General features: G+C 43.3%; 1 protein-coding gene across 2 annotated transcripts in view; it reads left to right on the top strand.

Moving 5' to 3' along the window:
• ZFAT (zinc finger and AT-hook domain containing) overlaps positions 1 to 21,528 on the top strand; it is a 466,784-nt gene that overhangs the window by 93,052 nt on the left and 352,204 nt on the right. For both annotated transcript variants that reach the window (XM_029592065.1, XM_029592066.1), the window contains exon 5: positions 852 to 1,002. In XM_029592065.1, the coding sequence (XP_029447925.1) occupies positions 852 to 1,002 (151 nt within the window). The remainder of the gene's footprint in view (positions 1 to 851; positions 1,003 to 21,528) is intronic.

Here is a 21,528-nt window from a genome sequence, read left to right as displayed (position 1 = left end):
GGAAGCGGCCTCACAGTCAACCATAGCCCGCTGGATCAAAGAAGTAATCAAGGCGGCCTATGTAGAGGCAGACAAGCTTCTGCCTCTACAAGTCAAGGCCCATTCCACTAGAGTCCAGGCAGTGACCTGGACGGAAACCAGGATGCTGTCACCCGCCGAGATCTCCATTCACACCTTCTCCAGGTTCTACAGCCTGGATGTCCAGGCTCAGGAGGACACAGCATTCACAAGGGCAGTACTAAGTGGGCCACGGGCAGCCTTTCACCCGGTTCAGGAGTAGCTTTTGTATATCCCATTGGTCCTGAGTCCATCTGCTACACGCTAAGAAATGGAGAAATTACTTACCTGATAATTTTGTTTTCCTTAGTGTAGACAGATGGACACAGTATCCCGCCCACGGCTGCTGCCAAACATGGAACCTCGGGTGACAATCCCCGAGAGCAAGACAAACACGAGTAAGCCACGCTTTCCTCTAATTAAGACATCCATAGTTACTGGGTGTCGGCGTTTTTCGGTTGAGTGCACTGGCTGTTTCCAGCTATAACCCACATCAACCAGTTCACGTTAATCAAAGTTAATCAAATTATCCAGATGCACATATATCCACAATTGCTTTTCGAAGAGAATACTGAAGAGCAGAGCTTCCTGCAGGGAGTATATGTACTGGTGCTAATGTCAGATTGCAATCTGATCCGTCTCCAACTGCTATCAGGAGCACTCTATACCCATTGGTCCTGAGTCCATCTGTCTACACTAAGGAAAACGAAATTATCAGGTAAGTAATTTCTCCAATGAGAAAACAAATTAAAAAAAAAAAAAATGAACTATGTACTTTATCTCAATGTTAACAGGAGCAACAAAAATTGTTCCAGTCGAGGCAGCTCCTCCAGAAACGGATTCGGCAACAAAGCCTGAGATAAATCATGATCAAGTACAAGGAAGAGGGTATCAAGAGTATGCCATTCAGCAAGCACCTTATGAACAGCGAACGAAGCCAAACAGGTTAGTTTCAGATACTTGCATTTACTTTCATGTTCAAGATGTAAAGAAAGCAAAGAACATATTGGGGCCGATGTGATGTGACCCGTGGTGGAATTGGCAACAGTTGTCTGTGCGTATTTGTTTTTTTTTTTAGCACATGCACCAAGAGCAGGCACCTCCGCGGGAAGTAATAAAGGCCTCTTATGTAAATGAGATGCATATAGAAAATTGCACTAAATGTGAAAGTGCACACAAACACGTGCTAAACAAACAGAACAAAAGCAAGACCATATGTAGTGGAAAGAAGTCCTTTGTTAGTATTATTAAGTGAAATGCCTGACTCTGGCTGAGTTTCACCTAATTGGCTGCATCAAGGGCTGAAAAGAGTAAAAACCAATATAATTTACATGTGTGTAAGGTAAATTTTTCACTTCAATTTTTTATTTCATTTTCTGTTTCCTTTTATTAGGCGAAACTTGGCCAGAGTCGGTCATTTCATTTAATAATACTAATAAAGGACTTCTTTCCACTACATATGGTCTTGCTTTTGTTCTGTTTGGCTTGGCTGCGCTTGACCGTCTTCTGGTTTGTTTTGTTGGACCACAAACATGTGCTTACAGCCATAGGTAATAAACTGCACAATCCGGCCCTGAAACCTCCATAGGTGATTCTTGGGGGGAGGGGGCGGGGGCGAAACCCTTCCCCTTTAAATCAAACCGTGAAGAAATTAGTGGTCCTTGAGTGGAACTGATGGTGGATAGAGCAATATCTGTCCCCTTCATGTTCCGTCTCCACTGTGTGGCAGCTTTTCTGATAGAGGCCAGTAGGCACGGATAATGCAGCAGAGGTTTTTTTTCTGTTCTCCCACAGAATAAAACATCTGGAAAAACTGAAGGTAATCCATGATTACCCCAAAGCTGCATGGCAATCACACTATAATGCCAGCAAAACCAGTCTCCAGTCACATGCTTTAACTTAACTCCTGCCCTGACCCAGGTGCTAAAAAACTGCGTACAAAAGCCTGCACTAACCAATGTGTGCCTTACTGCATAGCCCATGAATAGTTAATTTGCCTCATTTGCATGCACTAGCGATTAAACCAGCCGCGGGCTTTTAAGCGTGCTTCTGCATACATTTTCTCACGCTGAATACGTTATTACATACCCACCTAAGACTAGCATGAGAGAACCATGGGCAGAAATCCGCACAACTGCAAGCAAAAATCCACGGTAGCTTTAGCGCTGCTTATTACATCGGCCCCATTATCTTTAACAGACACCTCAAACTCTATTTTCAGAAACATCTTTCCCTTTCTGTACATTGTAAAATGCTTTTGAATATGATTCTCACCTTGCCTCCATTCTCAATTACTTCTGTTTTATAACTTTCTTTTTGGAGTAATTACTCCCATGTATAGAAGATGGGCTTTTGACTTTGCCATTGTTTCATTGTTCTGATTGCAAATATTTTGTCTTCCCTAGAAACTTTTCAAAAGCTTTCTAACTCTTAGTATCTACTGTCAGCATTTTAGGAGGATTTTGAAATGTATGATATTCATGGCAGCTGGGATTCAGTGCCAAGAAGTGCAGAGTCCTGCATCTGGGATGCCGTAATCCAAAAGAACTGTATGTGATTGGGGTTGGGGGGAGGGTGAAAGACTGATGTGTATGGATCGAGAGGGGTCTTGGGGTAACAGTGTCTGGCTATCTGAAGATGGAAAAGCAACGCGCCAAGGCGATAGCTAAAGCCAGAAGAATGCTTGTCTGCATAGAGATAATGCCTTGTACAGGTCCTTGGTGAGGCCTCACCTGGAGTACTATGTTCAGTTCTGGAGCTCGTACCTCAAAAAGGATAGAGGATGGAGGCGGTCCAGAGAAGGGCAATCAAAATGGTGTGTGGTCAATATCGGAAGACTAATGAGGAGAGGCTGAAGGATCTGAATATGGATACCCTGGAAGAGAGAAGGTTCAGGGGAGATATGATGCAGACCTTCAGGTACCTGAAAGGTTTTAATTATGCACAAACATCAAATCTTTTCTGTTGGAAAGAAATCAGTAGAGCTAGGGGTCCTGAAATGAAACTCCAGGGGGATGACTCAGAACCAACACAAAATCTTTCTTCATGGAGAAGGGTGGTGGATGCCTGGGAATGCCCCCTCTGGAGGAGGTATTGAAGAAGAAAACAGTCAAAGAATTCAAAGTGGCACAGGATAAACATTATGGATCCTTAAAGGCTAGAGGATAGAAATGAAGAGAAGGGTGCATGGGGATAATTTGCTGGTGTGGCGATTTATTACCCTTAACCAATAAGCCTTGATACTTTTGATGCAACTGCAACATTGCTGTCCATTTCAACAGCAGGGGCAAAAGGGGAGTTGTATTCAGACAGCAACCAGCGAGGATCCCGACTTTTACAGTCTGGGGAACGGATAAGCATGGGAGTAACCTGCATGGAGGAGCAATTACTACTCTTAACAAACAACAAGGGATTACTACCCTTAACCAACAAGTGTTGATGCTTTTGATGCAACTACAACACAACACTTCGCTTTGATGGTGGTGGTGAGGAGGGGGAATTCAGATGACCATCAATACAGGCTCCGAATTTTACGGTTTGGGGTACTGATACGCAGACATAAATGAAAAAGTACAGGCCAAGTCCATAAGCAAACCACATCAGCATTGTCTGAATTTTCAAGAAGGCTGATCAGCATAACTGCATAGAGTGGTAATTGCTACCCTTAAGGGAAACATGGGATAACCTGCACAGCATGGTAGATATTACCATGGGAAGCTTGCTGGGTAGATTGGATGAACCATTTGGCCCTTTTCTGCTGTCATTATTATGTTAATATGTTTTATTTAAAAGCTTTTATATACCGGGAATTGGGCAGTAGACTGACCATCTAAGCGGTCATAATTAAAAAAAACAAAATATAGCAAGTCATAAAATACATCACATTTACAATGCACCATAGTACATTTATTTATTTTATTTATTTAACAACTTTTTTATACCGACATTCGTGGGTACATCTAATCGGTTTACAAGGAACTAAAAGCAGTGTATTTCTGCAACTTCACTTTAACACATTATGTCCCAGAGTCCTATTTAGAGAACAGGTTTTTAAAAAATTTAAAATTTTACTCCAGGAATTTGTCCAAACCTTTTTTTTAAACATAACTGCACTAACAGCTTTCACCACATCCTCTGGCAGCGAATGCTAGTGCTTAATTATGCATTGATTAAAGAAAATATATATTTTTTATTTTAAATATATCGCCTAATAACTTCATTTTGTGTCCCCTAGTTTTTGTATTATTTGAAAGAGTAAACAACTAATTCACGTTTACTTATTCCACTCCACTCATTATTTTATAGACTCCTATCATATCTCCCATCAGCCATCTCTTCTCCAAGCTGAAAAGCTCTTTAGCTTTTCTACACCTTTATCACATTTGTCACTCTTCTTTGTATCTTTTCTAATTCTGCTCTATATTCTTTGAGATGTGATGTCTAGAACTGCACACAATACTCAGGATGAGGTTGCACCATGGAGCGATACGGAGGCAATATGATATTTTCTGTTTATATTCTCCATTCCTTTTCTAATAATGCTTAGCATTTTATTTGCGCTCCTGGCTGCTGCTGCACACTGAACAGAAGATTTCACCGTGTTATCAATGACTACGCTTAGATCCTTTTCCTGAATGGTGACTCCTAATGTGAAACCTTGCATTGTATAGCTATAATTTGGGTTTTTTCCCCTAGGGTCGATTTTAAAACCCCCGGCATGCGTAAATACTGGGATTTACATGTGTGGCCAGGCCACGCACATCTTAGCAGCCCAGCTATGCGCGTATCTCCTGGCACGCACTGAAGTGCCGGATTCCTAAAAAGGGGCGGCCGGGGTGGGGCTGGTTAGGACAGTGCCATTAGGCGCTATTCCGGTGAATCGCACCCTGGCAGCCGGCCCGGTATGCAGAACTTACTTCTGCTCGTAAGAGCAGGTAAGTTTTAAAACAAAATTAAGGTGAGTTGGGGAGGTTAGGGGTCAGGGCAGAGAGTAGAAAAGGGAGGAAGGATAGTTGGGGAACTGGGAAAGGCCTGATCACGTCTCCATGAACTTTTAAATAAAATCCCCACCCTTGCATGCGCAAGTGGGCACCTGCATGGAGATGCATGCGCGGGTATTGGATTTTATAACGTGCGTGGCAATGTATGCATTCTATAAAATCGGCGCATCCTCTTTAAAATTTACCTTTAAGTGCATCACTTTGCACTTTGTCCATATTAAATTTCTCTCTCTCTCTCACTCTCACTCACACACATACCTGGAAATTGGAACCACGAGTAAGATGATCAAATTTGCTGATAACAGTTGTGAAATAAGAGGATTCTTAGAAATTGCAAGAGGACCTTGCAAAATGGAGAGACTGGGCACAAATGGCAAATGAAATTTAATATGGACAAGTGCAATGTACTGCTCTTAAAGGTACATTTTAAAAAGGATGCGCCGATTTTATAAAATGCACACGTTGCCAGAACAGATCCCTCAGACTCCACTACTCACCTTTCTCCATCAAGAAAATTTACCATTTAGCCCTACATTCTTTTTTTGTCTCTTAACCAGTTCCCAATCTACAATAGGGCACTGCCCCCATCTGATGGCTTTTTAATTTCCTAAGAAGTCTCTCAGTTGATTCATTATATCAATGGCTCATCTTTATCCATATGTTTATGCCCTCAAAAACTTGTACCAGATTGGTGAAGCAAGACTTTCCTTGGCTAAATCCATTTGGCTTTGTCCCATTCAACTATGCCTAGCTATATGTTCAGCAATTTTGTTCTTTATGATAGTTTCTTCCATTTTGCTTGGTAGAGACACTCAATGGTCTCTAATTTCCTGGATCACCCCTTCATCCCTTTTTAAAAATTGTCATTTCATTATGAACCCTATCAGGTACTATAGGCTATTTTAATGATAGTTTATAAATTACCAAAAGTAAAGACCACAATTTCATTTTGCTACTCTTTTTAGTTTATCAGTTTGACCTATGGACATCTTCCAGGTTCACTGAGATTTGTTTTTCCTCGGAGTCGTCACTTTTATATATCGCTTCTGGCATGGGTATCTGCCTTACATCTTCCTCAGTGAAGACCAAAGCAAAGAATTAATTTGCTCTCTCTGCTATGACCTTGTTATCCTTAAGTGTCCTTTTACTTCTTGATCCAACTGGCTCCCTTGTAGGCATTTTACTTTGAACGTTCCCCTATAACAAGATTTCTGTGCTATGACCAGTCCTAAAACCAAATTGTAAAGGAGCAAGTAACTAATGGCTGGTCAAGTGTTTGTTCAACAGTTTTTTAACTCTGTTCAGAAATTATTGCTAAAAAAAAACCCAAAGAAGAAACTTGATTAATAATTGGACAGCACAGCCGGATCCAATGAGGGTTTCCTTAAAATAAGCCTTATACTTGCTTTTTAAGGGGCACCAGGTAAGAAATATTCATCAAAAGAAGAATTTACCAGCGCAACAAATGGGTCTGCACAATTCTCACATAAGGGGCCCGATTTTAAAAGGGCCACATGTGTAGAAACCAGGGGTTATGCGCGTGGTTGGGTCTTGCGCACACCGCGCTCATTTTAGAACAGGCCCGACCATGGCGTAACCCCTGTTATGCACAGAAGTGCTTGGCCCTGCAAAAGGGGCAGGTTGGGAGGCATGGTCTGGGTGGGAAGGGGGAGGTGGGCCGCAACAGGGCCATTAGCCGCTGTCCTGGTGAAGTGCGAGCCGGCAGCTGGCCATCACCTGGCATTTACTTCTGCTCCCGAGGAGCAATAAGGATGAAAATAAATAAAAGGGGATAGGTAGGGTTAGTTTAGGGGTCGAGTAGATAGGGCTAAAGTAAAGTTCCCTCCCAGGCCACTCCTTAATTGGAGGGGACTGCGAGGGAACTAGGCAAAGTCACAATCGCGTCACCACACGTACTTTTGAAAATCCACCCCCCCCCTCACACACACGAATTGTGGGCCACCTGCACATGTGCATGTGGATGTTAAAAACTGGTGCACATGTGCGCGCAGACATCGTATTTTATATCATGCGTATGCCGACGCGCATACGCATGATATAAAATCACGTCCATGTGCAAGCATTGGGAGCCACACGCTCATGGACGTGCGCACCCTTGTTTTAAAATCTACCTTATAATTTAATTGTTTGAACATGGGTTTAAAGGACAGCTAAAAATGTTTACCTTATTGAGAACTTGCAAGTTCTCAGACCGGGAGGTAGTATCAGACTCATCCCAGGTATGTCTAACCTGGATTTAATAGATGGTGCAACAAAAGTTGCTGTAGGAAATCTGCATGTAAGTGCTTTCATTTTCTCATCAAAAAAGACAGCAAATTGTTTAGGATTAAGGCTATGATTTATAAATGTCTGAGAATGTTTAGAAGGAAGATTGAATGAATTAATAAAATGATATAATTCCCTAACGTTGTTCGACACTGTGCAATTGCTTCTTTTTTTTTTTTCCCGAGGAGCAAAATGGACACGAACAGGGAATTTGATCTTAGCAGGTGCAATGTTGTCCATAGCTGTGATCAAAGACTCTTGCCAGGCAGAAATCTTGACCTCCAAGTTGTAGCATTATTCAGTAGCAGGATAAAATTGGGTAACCATTCAGAATGAAGCATATTGGGATCAATTGGGCCTTTTACCAAATGCAGGCAATTGTTAACTGATTTCTTCTCAACGTATACAAGTAGCTTCTTGTTATTGCTTCTTATTACCAATATAGAGAAGATTTCAATTTAAAAACTAGATCTAACAAATGGCCAGCTCTGTGGGTGGGTTTAGTAATAGTAAATGCAAACAAAGAGCCACTCTGCGATCCTGTCTACACCAAAGCTAAGCAAAAATCTAAAGGTAGCACCAAAACACACTCCAAAAAATGCTCTTCACTAACAAGAAATACATTTTATATGAGACAGAACTGCATCAGCAAGCCTTAGACGACGTGCTTAGTAGTGAGCTAAGCTGTCCGGTCTTATCTATCATTTGCGGTCCGAGAGAGATTTTTTTAAAATTCCACCCTCCGGTGGTAACAATGTCTCTAAATGTTTATCTATGCCCATCAGATATTACTTTGGTGATTATAAAGTCTTTTACATCCTCAAGAATAGACTTAGAAATTGACTCGTCAGCGGTCGTGTTTCGCAACTCCTAAGTTGCTTCATCAGGAGTCAATGTTTTAACAAAAAGTCTATAGAAAAAAGTGAGAAAAGGCAATATTACAAGCTGTACTGTATTAAATCAATTAGAGAGAGTGATTCCAACGCCCAAGGTGCTGCGAAATGGGCACTCCATCTTTTTCATGGTCTTGAAAAATAAACATAGCTTTTATCCTATCCTGGTTCTCAACATGGTCAACTGCTGGGTGTCTCAAGGTTGGTTTCGTTTAGATACTCTATTGGGTGATTGTTTCAGTCTGGTGGAGGAGATCTGTCTTTGCTGAATCTGTCAGCATACCAGTATATTCCCATCAGGAAAAATCATTAGAGATTTATTTATTTTTATTTACAAATTGTATTTAATCATTCCAAAGAAAGATCACAATGGTTTACAAGGTTAAAAAAAAACATGTTTACATAAAAACCTAAAAATGAATACAATAAAAACAAAGATTACTAGGTTTTGCAATTCTGGGGCAACATTTCCAATTCAGGGCACTTCCATTTGGTGTGATTATGGTTCCAAGAACCTTTTCCAAATAGTGGTAATGAGGGGGCCTCCCTGTGAAAGGATGGCATCCTAGTCCACCATATATGGATGATTGGTTGATCAAGCCAAGTTGGAGCAAGAATGTGTTGCTGTTCTCTACCTCCAGAATTATTCAGCTATTTGAGTCTCTGGGTTGGGTGGTGAATTTCAGCAAGAGCAAGTTCCAACCCTCTCATTCACTAGACTAGGGATTCTCTTCAACACTGAGGTGGGCTAAATGTTACTGACCCAGGAGAGAATTAAGTTGCATACCAGATTTGGAGGCTTTTCAGTTTGAGTTCCCAGGGCTTGGAATTATCTTCAAGCTCTGGGTTGATGGTGTCCACAATAGAGATGGTCTCTTGGGCTGCCATGCACCCCTTGTCTGGTACTCTATACATCCAGAGTTTGGACTAGTGGTTGAACTCAAGCAACTTGACCCAAGGGGATAGACTTGGATCCTTTGGTGTAGACAGTAGTTAATATGGGTATGAGTCTTTTGGGCTGGGGTACCCATTGTCAGGACAAGGTGACTCAAAACCTGTGCTCCGGGATGGAAGAGTTGTGGTCAGTAAAACAGGCTGGAGACAGGACTACATGGCTGGCTTTTTGGACTTTTTCCCTTTGTTTCAAGGGTCTGTGGTCAGAGTACCTTCTGTCAATATGATAGCAGTTGCATATGTCAATGTGCAAGGGGTCTGGGTGTAGCCCGGGAGGCAAGTGTTCTAGAATGAGCTGGATGTTATGTTTCAGCTCTGTTGGTAGCCAGATAGATGGCATAGATAATGTGCAGACTGACTTACTCAGCAAGAATGTTCTAGACCTTGGTGGGTGAGAACACCAAGAAGAGTTCTTGTAGCTCATTGTGGACAGATACGCCTTGCTGCCGTGGAATATAAGCCTTTTTTTTCAGTCACAGAAAGGATCAGAGATCAGGGGAAATTGATGCCCGTATTTGTCCATGGCAGAGATTCCCACTCCTGAATGTGTTCCCTTTGTTGACCACTCATTGTGCAAGTGATACATTGGATAGAGGATTATCCATGTTGCATGGTACTGGTTGCATTGGATTGGCCAAAGAGGTTCATCACTTTGTGTCTCAAGGTAGGGGATTTATTATATTTGCCAGTCTCAAAAGGTCTCCTGCAACAAGGGCCAATTCTCATGGAAGATCCAGTTAAATTTTTTCTTTATGGCCTGGCTCTTTAGAGAGTGAAGCTGTGCAAGTGGGGCTTTTCCACGTCTGTATTGTGATTATACTGAAAGCTCAAATGATAAACTTTCTTAGCTTACATCTGGGTTTGGAGTCTGGCTGATGCCTGGTGTCAAGACAGTGGAATGAACACCTTTTAAGACATTTTTCTCATCTATTTTGACCTTCCTTCAGAAGGGATTGGATAAGAGTTTAGCCTTGAATTAGTTCAGTGGCTGCCTTGACTTGCTACAGGAGCCATATCTGAGGTTTTTCAGTGGTGGTTTCTCTTGAGGTGCATTTCATGAGAGGAGTTAAATACATCCGCCCTTCATTCATGGTCATAGCACCATTCTAGGATCTGAATTTTGTATTGAATGTTTTGGTTGGCCCTCCCATTGAATCATTTAAAGTGGCTTGAAGGATCTGATTCTGAAGTCTTTTTTTTTTTTTTTTTTCTTCCCTAATTGCAGTTACCTTCACAAGGCTCTGAATTACAGGCTCCTGTAGGAAGCCTTGTTTGATCATTTCAGTAGGGAAGGTTATTTTTTGGCCAGTGACTGCCTTCTGTTTCTTTCTCTGTGGATTTCCACCTTTGACTCAGTTGCAGCATGGGGAGAGGAGAAAAATGGGGGGACATGTTTGAACTGGCCAGTTAGCAAATGTGGTTAATTAAAATTTTCTTTCTGAACAGTTTTGTTACTTTGAGAATGAATATACTGGATAGGGAGCTGCTAAATCGTGGAGACTCTCCGAGGGGGTTGCCATATTGCCCGCGTGCTCGCCGTCACCATCTTGGCCTACTCGCCACTCCATTCACCAAGAACGCACATCTCCGAGTCAGGCGCACAAAGCACTTGTGCGCATATACTTACGCATGCATAAATCCTTGCGCGCATAACTTGCACGCACAGAGCCGAGCGCATATATACGGCACAGCTGCGCGCACAACTTACACGCTCATTCTAAGCGCACCGGAGAGCATAAGATTTATGCGCCGACAACCATGGCACCTTCAGGAACAGAAATTTAAGCGCAAGGCCTCTGCACAGCATGCCACATCAGAGCCGCACAAAGCGAGGAGGCCGAAGCTCTGTCCACGCAGTGCAAGGAGGCCCTGGGAGATCCAGCTCAGGGCCAGTCCCACCCAGGGCCAAGTTCTAGCTCTTCAGGGGGCACCCTGGACCTAGCCAGGGGGACCACCCCACAGGCGGGGGACCCCCAAGGAACCAGCACCCCTTGGCTTTGATCCAGTGTCCATATCATGGGTGGAGTTCTTCAAGGGGATTCACGCCTTTGTTTAAATGCAAACTGAACCTCTGGCTGACCAGCCACATGCTCCACCGGAGGACCCACATGCTCCAGGCCCCTCAAGACCTAGGCACAGGCTCTCATTACCCAGAAGCCCCACCTACGGGGACTCTGACATCTCTGAGAAGGAAGTCTAACCCCTAGAAGAAGGGGAGCTCCCCCCAGGGACAGAGCCTCACCGAACCATGAAACTCTTCTTCACAAAGAACGAGCTCCCGGACCTGGTCAATCAATGTCTGACAGAGCTCGCTATCCCGGGCCCAGGTACTTCGGGAGAACCGAAACTGAACCCCCCTGCTGGAGGGTCTTCGACAGACTTCTTGCCATTTCTCTCTGTTACAAGCAGCACAACAGCTGATTGACCTGGAATGCTCCAGAGTCCGCATTCAAAGGGGGACGATCCTTGGCAGCCCTGTACCCCCTAGACCCAGCAACCAAAGATCTTCTTGCATGCCCAAGAGTGGATGCCATGGTCTGCGCGGTCTCTAGGCGCACCACCATCCCAGTGGAGGGAGGAGCTGCACTCAAGGATGCACATGACCGATGTCTGGAGTCCATCCTCAGTCAGTCATTTGACGTCGCCGCTATGTCTCTACAAATTGCGGCCTGCTGTGCCGTGGTGACACGTGCCTGCCTATCACAAACCAGGAACAACACCCCAGGAGAAGACATGGAACCAGCAGTATCATTCCTAGCGGACGCTGCCTCCGACCTAATGCGCACAGCGGCCAGAGGAGTGTCATCTGCGGTGGCTGCTAGGAGATGACTCTGGCTCCGAAGCTGGTCGGCTGACGCATCTTCCAAAACGCACCTCACAAGGATGCCCTTCAAAGGATCCCTCCTGTTTGGCAGCGAACTAAGAAACTGGTCAACAAATGGGGCGAGTCCCCATTGCTGCGACTGCCGGAAGATAAGAAAGAGAAACCAGAGTCCCTTTCCCAGGTCATCCAGGGGCAGAAGTTTGCAGCGCTTCAATCCTTACAGAAACAACTATCAAGCCCCCCGCCCTATGGGCAGGAACCAGCCCTTTTGGACCAAGCACAACAAGAGGGGAGCCAGCTCGGGTATGGGTCCCAGCCGCAACCCACAATGAGATTCAGCCGACCCATCCAAGGGAAGAAGCCATAGGGGGCAAATTAGCCCTATTCTACCACAGATGGGTCGAGATAACCTCGGAGAAGTAGGTCCTAGCCATCATTCGGGAGGGGTACTACCTGGATTTCCAACGAACCCCTCCGGATAAGTACGTGGAGTCCCCCAGCCACGACCCCTCCAAGAGGGTGGCAGTGGAAGCTACACTGTCCAGGCTACTGGCCCTCGAGGCCATAACCCCAGTACCTCCACAGGAAATAAATACTGGCCATTATTCCTCTATTTTATCGTTCCCAAGAAAGAGGGAACATTCAGGCCCTGGATCTCAAGTCGGTCAACCACCACCTCAGGATCCCTCGCTTCCGCATGGAAAACCTACGATCTGTTATAAGGGCGATACAACCAGGAGAGTTTCTCACATCCCTGGATCTTTCGGAGGCCTATCTGCACATCCCCATTCATCAGGAACATCAGCGCTACCTACGCTTCAAAGTCCTGAACCATCACTACCAGTTCCGGGCATTACCCTTCGGGTTAGCCACAGCACCCCGGACGTTCACCAAGGTAATAGTGGTGGTGGCAGCAACACTGAGGAAGGAAGGAATCCTTGTTCATCCTTATCTGGATGATTGGCTGATCAGAGCAAAGTCACCGGAGGAAAGCTGCCAAGCAACCAGCAGAGTCATAACTCTACTGGAAAGCCTAGGATGGGTAGTCAACACAAACAAAAGTTCCCTACAGCCCTCATAGTCGCTGGAATACCTAGGAGTCCGATTCAACACCAAAGAGGACAAGGTCAGCCTGACCCCCACAAGGAGATCAAAAGGCTACACACCTTGCTTGGATGATCCTCATCCCACAGCATGGGATTACCTGCAAGTCTTCGGGCTGATGGCATCCACACTGGAAGTTGTGCCATGGGCGCGAGCCCACATGAGGCCCCTACAGTGCTCACTCCTATCACGGTGGAGCCCACGGTCCCAGAACTACACCGTACGTCTATCACTCCCGGGCAGAGTTCGGACCCAGCTACGGTGGTGGCTGCAGGCCAGCCACATGAGCTGGGGATCAAAACTATCCTCCCCAACCTGGACTCTACTCACCACAGATGCCAGTCTATGGGGATGAGGAGCTAACCGCCCAAGGGCAGTGGAACGCAGTAGAGGCGGGATGGAACATCAACCGCCTAGAAGCGCGAGCAGTCAGACTAGCCTGCATGCGGTTCGTCCACAGACTTCGAAACAAAGCGGTCAGAGTAATGTCGGACAATGCCACGACAGTGGCCTACATCAACTGGCAGGAGGGAACCAGAAGCCAACAGGTGTCCCTAGAAATAGACCCCCTGATGGCATGGGCAGAAACAAACCTCCAGGAGATCTCTGCCGTCCACATTGCCGGGAAAGACAACATCACGGCAGACTCCTCAGCAGGGAAAGTCTAGACCCAGGAAGAATGTAGGCTGTCGTCCGCAGCCTTCAAGATGATAGTGGATTGGTGGGGGACACCGGACACGGACCTTCTGGCAAACAGATCCAACGCCCAAGTATCCAGATTCTTCAGCCGCAGGCAGAAACCGCAGTCCCAAGGGATCGATGCCCTGGCCCCCGGGGACTCGACTCTACGCCTTCCCGCCGTGGCCCCTACTGGGTGCAATCATTCACAAGATACACCTACACAAGGGACTAGTTCTGGTGGCTCCGGACTGGCCAAGAAGACTCTGGTACGCAGACATGAGAAGACTGCTGGCAGGGACCCCCCTACCCCTGCCCCCACACAGGGACCTGCTACAACAAGGTCCGATCCTCCATGAGGACCCAGCTCACTTCTCTCTTACAGTCTGGCCATTGAGAGGGCTTGCCTGAGACAGAGCGGATACTCAGGGGCGGTAATTGACACTCTCCTCCAAGCACGCAAGTTCTCCACATCACTAACGTACATAACGATCTGGAGAGTATTTATTTGAAGCCTGGTGCAAAGACCACAACATCAAGCCACGCTTATTTACAGTTCCTGTGATCCTGGAATTCTTACAGAACGAACTACAGAAGGGCCTGTCCCTCAACTCCATCAAGGTACAGGTGGCTGCATTGTCATGCTACGGCTCCAAGAGCGAGAGCGACAGCATAGCCTCTCACCCGGACGTGTCACGCTTCCTGAAAGGAGTCAAACACATTCGCCCACCACTAAAGTGGCCGGTACCTCTGTGGAATCTCAATCTCATTTTGGACTTCCTAGCGGGAACCGCCTTCAGACCCCTATGACGCCTATCCCTTTGCCTGTTAACCTTAAAGACGGTGTTTTTGCTGGTGGTGTGTTCAGCCTGCCGCATATCGGAACTGCAAGCACTGTCCTGCCATGAGCCGTTCCTCAGGCTCACCCTGGGGTCCATCCAACTACGCACGGTCCACTCCTTCCTCCCCAAAGTGGTCTCACACTTCCACCTTAACCAGACCATCTTGCTACCAACGACTGATGTCCGGAAGAATTTGGAAGAAGTCCGTAGTCTCCGCCACCTCAACATCGGCAGACTCCTATCCAGATACCTGGAAATGTCCAAGCCCGTACGAAAAACGGACCACCTTTTCGTCCTTCACAGTGGAAAGAGACAAGGGGAAGCGGCCTCACGGGCAACCATCGCCCGCTGGATCAAGGAAGTCATCAAGGCGGCCTACGTAGAAGTTGGCAAGCCACCACCTCTACAGGTCAAGGCCCATTCTTCCAGAGCCCAGGCAGTATCATGGGCAGAAGCTAGAATGCTGTCACCTGCCGAAATATGCAGGGCGGCTACATGGTCCTCCATCCATACCGTCTCCAAATTCTACCATCTGGATGTTCAGGCACGGGAGGACACAGCATTTGCAAGGGCAATACTAAGTGGGTCACGGGCAGCCTCCCACCCGGTTCGGGAGTAGCTTTTATACATCCCATTGGTCCTGAGTCCATCTGCTACATGCTAGGAAATGGAGAAATTATTTACCTGATAATTTCGTTTTCCTTAGTGTAGACAGATTGACTCAGCATCCCACCCTTGGCTGCCGTCACGCATGGTCTTCAAATGATTCAAGGGTAAGCAATGTTTTTAATTTACCTAGGGCATCCACCCTGCCGGGTGTCGACGCTTTCCAGTTGAGTACACTGGCGGTCTCCAGCTATAGTCAATCAACCAGTTCAAATTAATCAAGTTTAACGTTTAACCAAGTTATGAAGTTACCCAAGTTAACCAAATTATTAAGTTAATCAATCAGTCAGTCACACATATATCCACAATGCTTTTCGAGGAGAATACTGAAGAGCTGCACTTCCTGCAGGGGTATATGTACTAGGGGCTGACATCAGATTGAAATCTGATCCGTCTCCAACTGCTAGCAGGAGTACACTGTACCCATTGGTCCTGAGTCCATCTGTCTATACTAAGGAAAACGAAATTATCAGGTAAGTAATTTCTCCAATACTGAACTTTCCCAGTGTTAAGCTTATATCTCCTTATGAGCAGTATAAAAAATATATGGTTGAAAATTTACAGCTATCCCTGGATGAAATTCCGCCAATAGCGAAGATATTCTTTGTGACATTGGGCAAGAAAAAGAATAATGATACTCAGAAAAGAGAGATCCAACAACATGATTTGAGTAAATTTACTGCGTGTTTGGAACAAACAATGGATGAGCAAGTTGAATACCGTGGAACTTTATGTTTAAGATTTGTGCATGCTACAGATAGAGAAAATATTAAAAATTTCCCTTAGAAATAGAGAAAAACCATATTTAGGGCAAAAAATCTGGACTTTTCCTGATATAATTAGAACTACACAGCTACGTAGGAAGAATTTTCTTCAGATGAGCCAAGAAGCCAAAAACCTCAGGGCTCAGATAACTTATTACCCTAGTAAATGTGTAGTAAAATATAAAAGTGAAAGGTTTTCTGTTTCTTGAACCGCTTGAGCTGCGTACATTTTTTGATGCATGTTTACCTAAAGAATCCACTGTATCCTGATCATGGGAGGTAGTAATGAGCGTTAATCACCTTCTAATGCCTTACCTGGTTTTTTTTATAATTTGTTCTAAGTTTAGCATTTTGGTTCTCCCCATTACTTTATAATGGGAGTATTACCTTAAGGTATATAAGGCTGTGGGTTGGATGTTATTCTTGAAATTATTATTTTTTCTTCTTGTATGATAGTATGTGGATCAGCCAATATGTATTGCTTAAGTTTATTGTATAATTTAACCCATTCAGTGACATGCTGTAATTGCTGTCTATTATGATTAAAAGCATAAATAATAATAAAAAAAAGTTAGTCTAAACATTTTTTAGCTAAATTTACCATTAGACTTACAGCTTTTTAACATTTCATTGTAAGTTTCTTTATCAACTCATCAATTGTACTTCTGCCATTGGTGTGCAATTTTCTGCAATGCTAATTTCTCACTTTTTAAATCTGCTATATGTCAAGCATTTTTTTCTCTGTGATTTTACTTGAAACCTCCTTGAGAGGAGCAATTTTATCATAAGTTTGAGATAATGACAAATTCCACCATGCAGTTAGATCAGTTACTGTTATTAACTCTTGACACTCATGTGTTTTTGTCCTTACTCTGAATAAAAACTATTCACATCCACCTTTGGTCTTATAATTTTCTTTTGTCCTTTCTTAATAGCAGAACTCAATATATTAATCAAAAAATGCAATAAATATTGGTCAGTCCAAAGAACTGTTAAAACTTGCAAATCTTGGATCCAATATTGTTTCCCTAAAGAATCTTGAATAAACAACAGATCCAAATTATGTCCTAGATTGTGAGTGGGAGTCTGGACTAATTGAATTAGTTCTCAAGTAGAAATAGCTGCCAAAAATTCTTCTGCATCTGAAACTGTAATGTCATTCACATAAAAATGAAAATCCCCTAAAATAATTACATTGAGGAAGTTAATTTGTAATATTGAAAAACAGTTAACTGAGAGGTAGCTGATTTTGATGTGCCAAGTGACTGATAAATACGACAAATCCAATTATTTATTTGTACTATCAGTTTTCTATACCCAAAATGGGTTCAAATGGCAACCTAATAGGGGTTAATGACTTTTTAATTAAAACAAAATAAAACAAAAACTCCAGCTCCTTGCTTCCCTTCCCTGGCCAACCCATCATATCCATAACCATCAGGGCACTTTGGTTAAGTGTAAAGATGTCTGATTCAGAATGCCAAGACTCTGCCACCAGTAGCCTATCTAAATTAGAATCTCAGTAAATCAGAAATATGTATCCTCTTCTTATAGATCAAGTATTTATACAACTTGTCCTTAAATATTCAGAATTACTCGACAATACAATTTTCCCAATATAATTACTTCCTCTAGGAGGATAGACTAAACAATAATTCACATAAATATTATCTGATTTTAGTAATTCTACCATGACGTTGCCCCCCCCCCTCCCCCCAAACTGGAATAGTAAATCAGCAGAATTTCTTAGCATTATATAAATCGCAATAATATAAGCAGAAAACCCCCAATTAATTGTAAAAATGATCTCTGAAAGCAGTAACCTGAACAAATAAGCCCACTTAGAACCTTACATTCGGGCCGATTCAGTAAAGTCCGCGAGAGAGCGGACAAATGCCCGCTTTCCCGGCGCGCACACAGGCCACTCGCCTGTGCACGCGATTCTGTATTTAAATTAGGTGGTGCGGTAGAAACGGGCAAAAGGAGGCGCTAGGGACACTAGCGCATCCCTAGCGCCTCCTTTTGACCCGGAGTGGCGGCTGTCAGCGGGTTTGACAGCCGATGCTCAATTTTGCCGGCGTCGGTTCTCGAGCCCGCTGACAGCAACGGGCTCGGAAACCAGACACCGGCAAAATTATGCGTCCAGTTTTTGACCCGACAGCCACGGGCCGACTTCAAATTTTTTTTTTCTTTTTACTTTTTTTATTCTTCGGGATCTCAGACTTAATATCGCCATGATATTAAGTCGGAGGGTACACAGAAAAGCAGTTTTTACTGCTTTTCTGTGCACTTTCCCGGTGCTGGCAGAAACTAGTGCCTACTTTTGGGTAGGCGCTAATTTCTTAAAGTAAAATGTGTGGCTTGGCTGCACATTTTACTTTCTGTATCACGCAGGCATACCTAATAGCGCCCTCAACATGCATTTTCATGTTGAGGGCGCTATTAGGTGCCACGGGTTGGATGCGCATTTTCCGCCCCTTACTGAATAAGGGGTAAGGGAAAACGCGCGTCCAAGGGCAGGTTAACAGTGCGTTCCGTCGTGAAAGAGTGGGCCTCCTAATAGGAGTGTAACATCACTCTTTGATAATGCCACTCTTACTAAAAGGTAAATTAGAAAAGACTGGCATGTGCCAAAACTGTGAGATGTGTGAGTAGGTCTGGCTGGCGTGTGCAGCGCAGATTTTAAAAGGCACCCATGTATGTGTATATCTCCCGGTACGCACACAAGTGAGAGAGCCAAAAAAAAAGATGGGGTTTGGGCAGGACATGGGCATTCAGGGACTTGAATATGAAATGTGTGCTTATTTACACGCACAAGCGCACTCCAAGGTCCCTTGCCTGGTAACTTTACTACTGCTATAGATGGTGTGAAAGTAAGAAAATAAAAAAAATTTAGGCTAGTCAGTGGTGTTTTAAGGTTTGTGCTAACAAGGTAAAAGGGAGGCTATTTAACTGGGAATGTTAGGAACTTCTATCCCTTACCTGGGTGAACTGGGAAACTGGTAATTACGTCAGTGCTTGTCTACTAAAATTCCCCCACTTACACAGTAGTAGCAGCAGTTGCACGCACAAGTGTGCGTACATATAAAAATGTGCACACATGTACGAGCATCCAGCCTATTTTATACTATGCGCGCATATACGCTCATATGTTATAAAATGGCTGAGTCCTTTGGCACGAGTTGGCAATTGCACATACATGTGCGCCTGTGCGCCGGTATCAGTTACTGTCTAAAGGTAGTTCATTGGTGCCTTCAAGTCTCAACTGTGTTCTCTTCTCCTCTTTATGACCCCATTTAGGATCCCAATCCACAGTTTGGAAAGCCCTATCTTAGATTGCGTCTAGCTTATTAATAAGATTTGGATAGTTGAACTTTTACCTTTCTAGGTTTATTAAAGAAGTTAGCGAGTCTGTCTTTGAAGAATTGACTGCTGTTATTTATGCCTCATTTTTTAGTGATGTACTTTTCTCTATTAAAAAGGCTACTATCTGCCCTGTTCTGAAAAAGTATTCTTTAGACACTAGTTGTCCTGAAAACTATAGCCCCACTTCCAATTTTCCTTTCCTGGGTAAATTAATAGAGCCATTACATATGTGCAATACCTCTGTCTATTTTGGAAACTATAGTACTATACCAGAGGAAAGTAGGCAAAATCTCATGCCCAAAACTTGTTTATTATATTGTCTATACAGAACTTATAAATATATATAATACAGACATGTGTAAGACATTTATGCATATACATTAAATTCTAAATTCAGTTTTTTATGGTTTCTGTTGTTTTTAGTGATGATTATTTGCTTTAATTTTATATTTTAATTGACCTATTTCACTTTTACTACCTTTAGTAACTAACTTATTTCATACTTTTTAACAGTTAGTTATTACTATTTTATAAATGTATTGTATTTATTATATGTTTTAAACCCTGTAAACCGTTGTGAAGGCAAGTCTGATATGACGGTATAGAAATACAATAAACTAAACTAAAATCTAATCAATTTAAATTATTAATCCCACACTCATACTCCATACATTCCATCCATCCATAAAACCACAGTACATGATCTATAATATGATATTATACATTCAGGAAAAACCCATTAACATGTATTCAAATATTCCGACGAGATTTTCTCGTTTCGCCTGCACAACCAGGCTTCTTCAGGGAACCTCCATGTGTTACATGTCAGGGTCGAGTATATTGTTATTTGCAGAATTGTTATTTGCAGAATTGGTCTATATAGGATTTACTACAAGATCTATAAGACAGCATATAGTGGAACATAAGAGTAGATTGAGGACCAAGAAGACAGGGGCTCCACTAGTATCCCATTGGGGAGAAGCTAACCATAATGTTGAGCACATACAATTTTTTGTGATTCAACAATTTATGTGCGACAGCAAGGAGATGTTACCAACGTCCTTAGGAAAATTGAGCAAAAATTTATATACCAGTGGGATACTATTCATCCTCGGGGTTTAAACGAGATGATTGAATGGGAGGCGTTTTATGGTATATAATAGGATCATATGAATCAGACTGTAGTCTGCCATAAAGTGAGCTGAGAGTAATATATGTTGGTATATCAATATGATGATATGATTTAATATAGGGGCTGGTATGGCTAGTCTGGCTAGATGATTCATGCACGTTGATTAAACACACGTCAGGTACATAATAGTAACGTCAGGCACGTAAAGGTGTGGTGAAATAAGGAGCCACATGATAGGTTGTAGGTAATTTAAAAGTCGGCGTTTTATAGTTAGGTAGCAGTGCGTTTGGAAAGGTGGTAGCAGCAGTGCATTCGATCAGACTACGGTAATATTTTGTGAATATATTCTCTGAATGTCAGAGATTGTCCACCTGTTATAGAGGTGTCCAAAATGCAGAGGTCCTGTGCAACTCGTAGGTTTGAAAATCGGTAAGTGGAAAGGGAAAGATGGATTAGAAAGTTGTAATAATATGGTGCCGTTATGATAAGTAGAATATGTATTTATTGTATGTTTTGTAGGTATTTAAGGCACCTAGTTTGAGTGAGGCAACATTGATGCCGGTATTTTACTTAAGGTGTAGAAATATGGAGAACATTGGTTTATGAATGTTTGAAAACCGGTAAGTCGAAGGGGAAGGTGGTTTAGAAAGTTGTAATAATATGGTGTCGATATGATAAGTAGTACATGCATTTATTGTATGTGTTGTAGGAACTTAAGGCACCTTTGGCGGTTGAAATGAGGAAATTCTAAATACATTAGGAGCACTGTGATGAAGCTAGGCACCGCGATACGTTGCAGATACAAATCATGTAAAAAACTATCTTGAGTTAGACAATCTGGATGCCGGCATTCTATTGAAGGTGCAGAAATATGGAAAACATCGGTTTATGAATGTGGGTAAGAATATATCTGGGCACTATTTAAGGTAAATGGTTGGTGGTTTTTTGATATTCAAACTAGT

The sequence above is a fragment of the Rhinatrema bivittatum genome, chromosome 2, assembly GCF_901001135.1.
Source record: "Rhinatrema bivittatum chromosome 2, aRhiBiv1.1, whole genome shotgun sequence".
Taxonomy (NCBI): Eukaryota; Metazoa; Chordata; class Amphibia; order Gymnophiona; family Rhinatrematidae; genus Rhinatrema; species Rhinatrema bivittatum.
The sequence above is the reverse complement of the archived record's forward strand: the minus strand, read 5'-3'. Positions and strand labels throughout refer to the sequence as shown.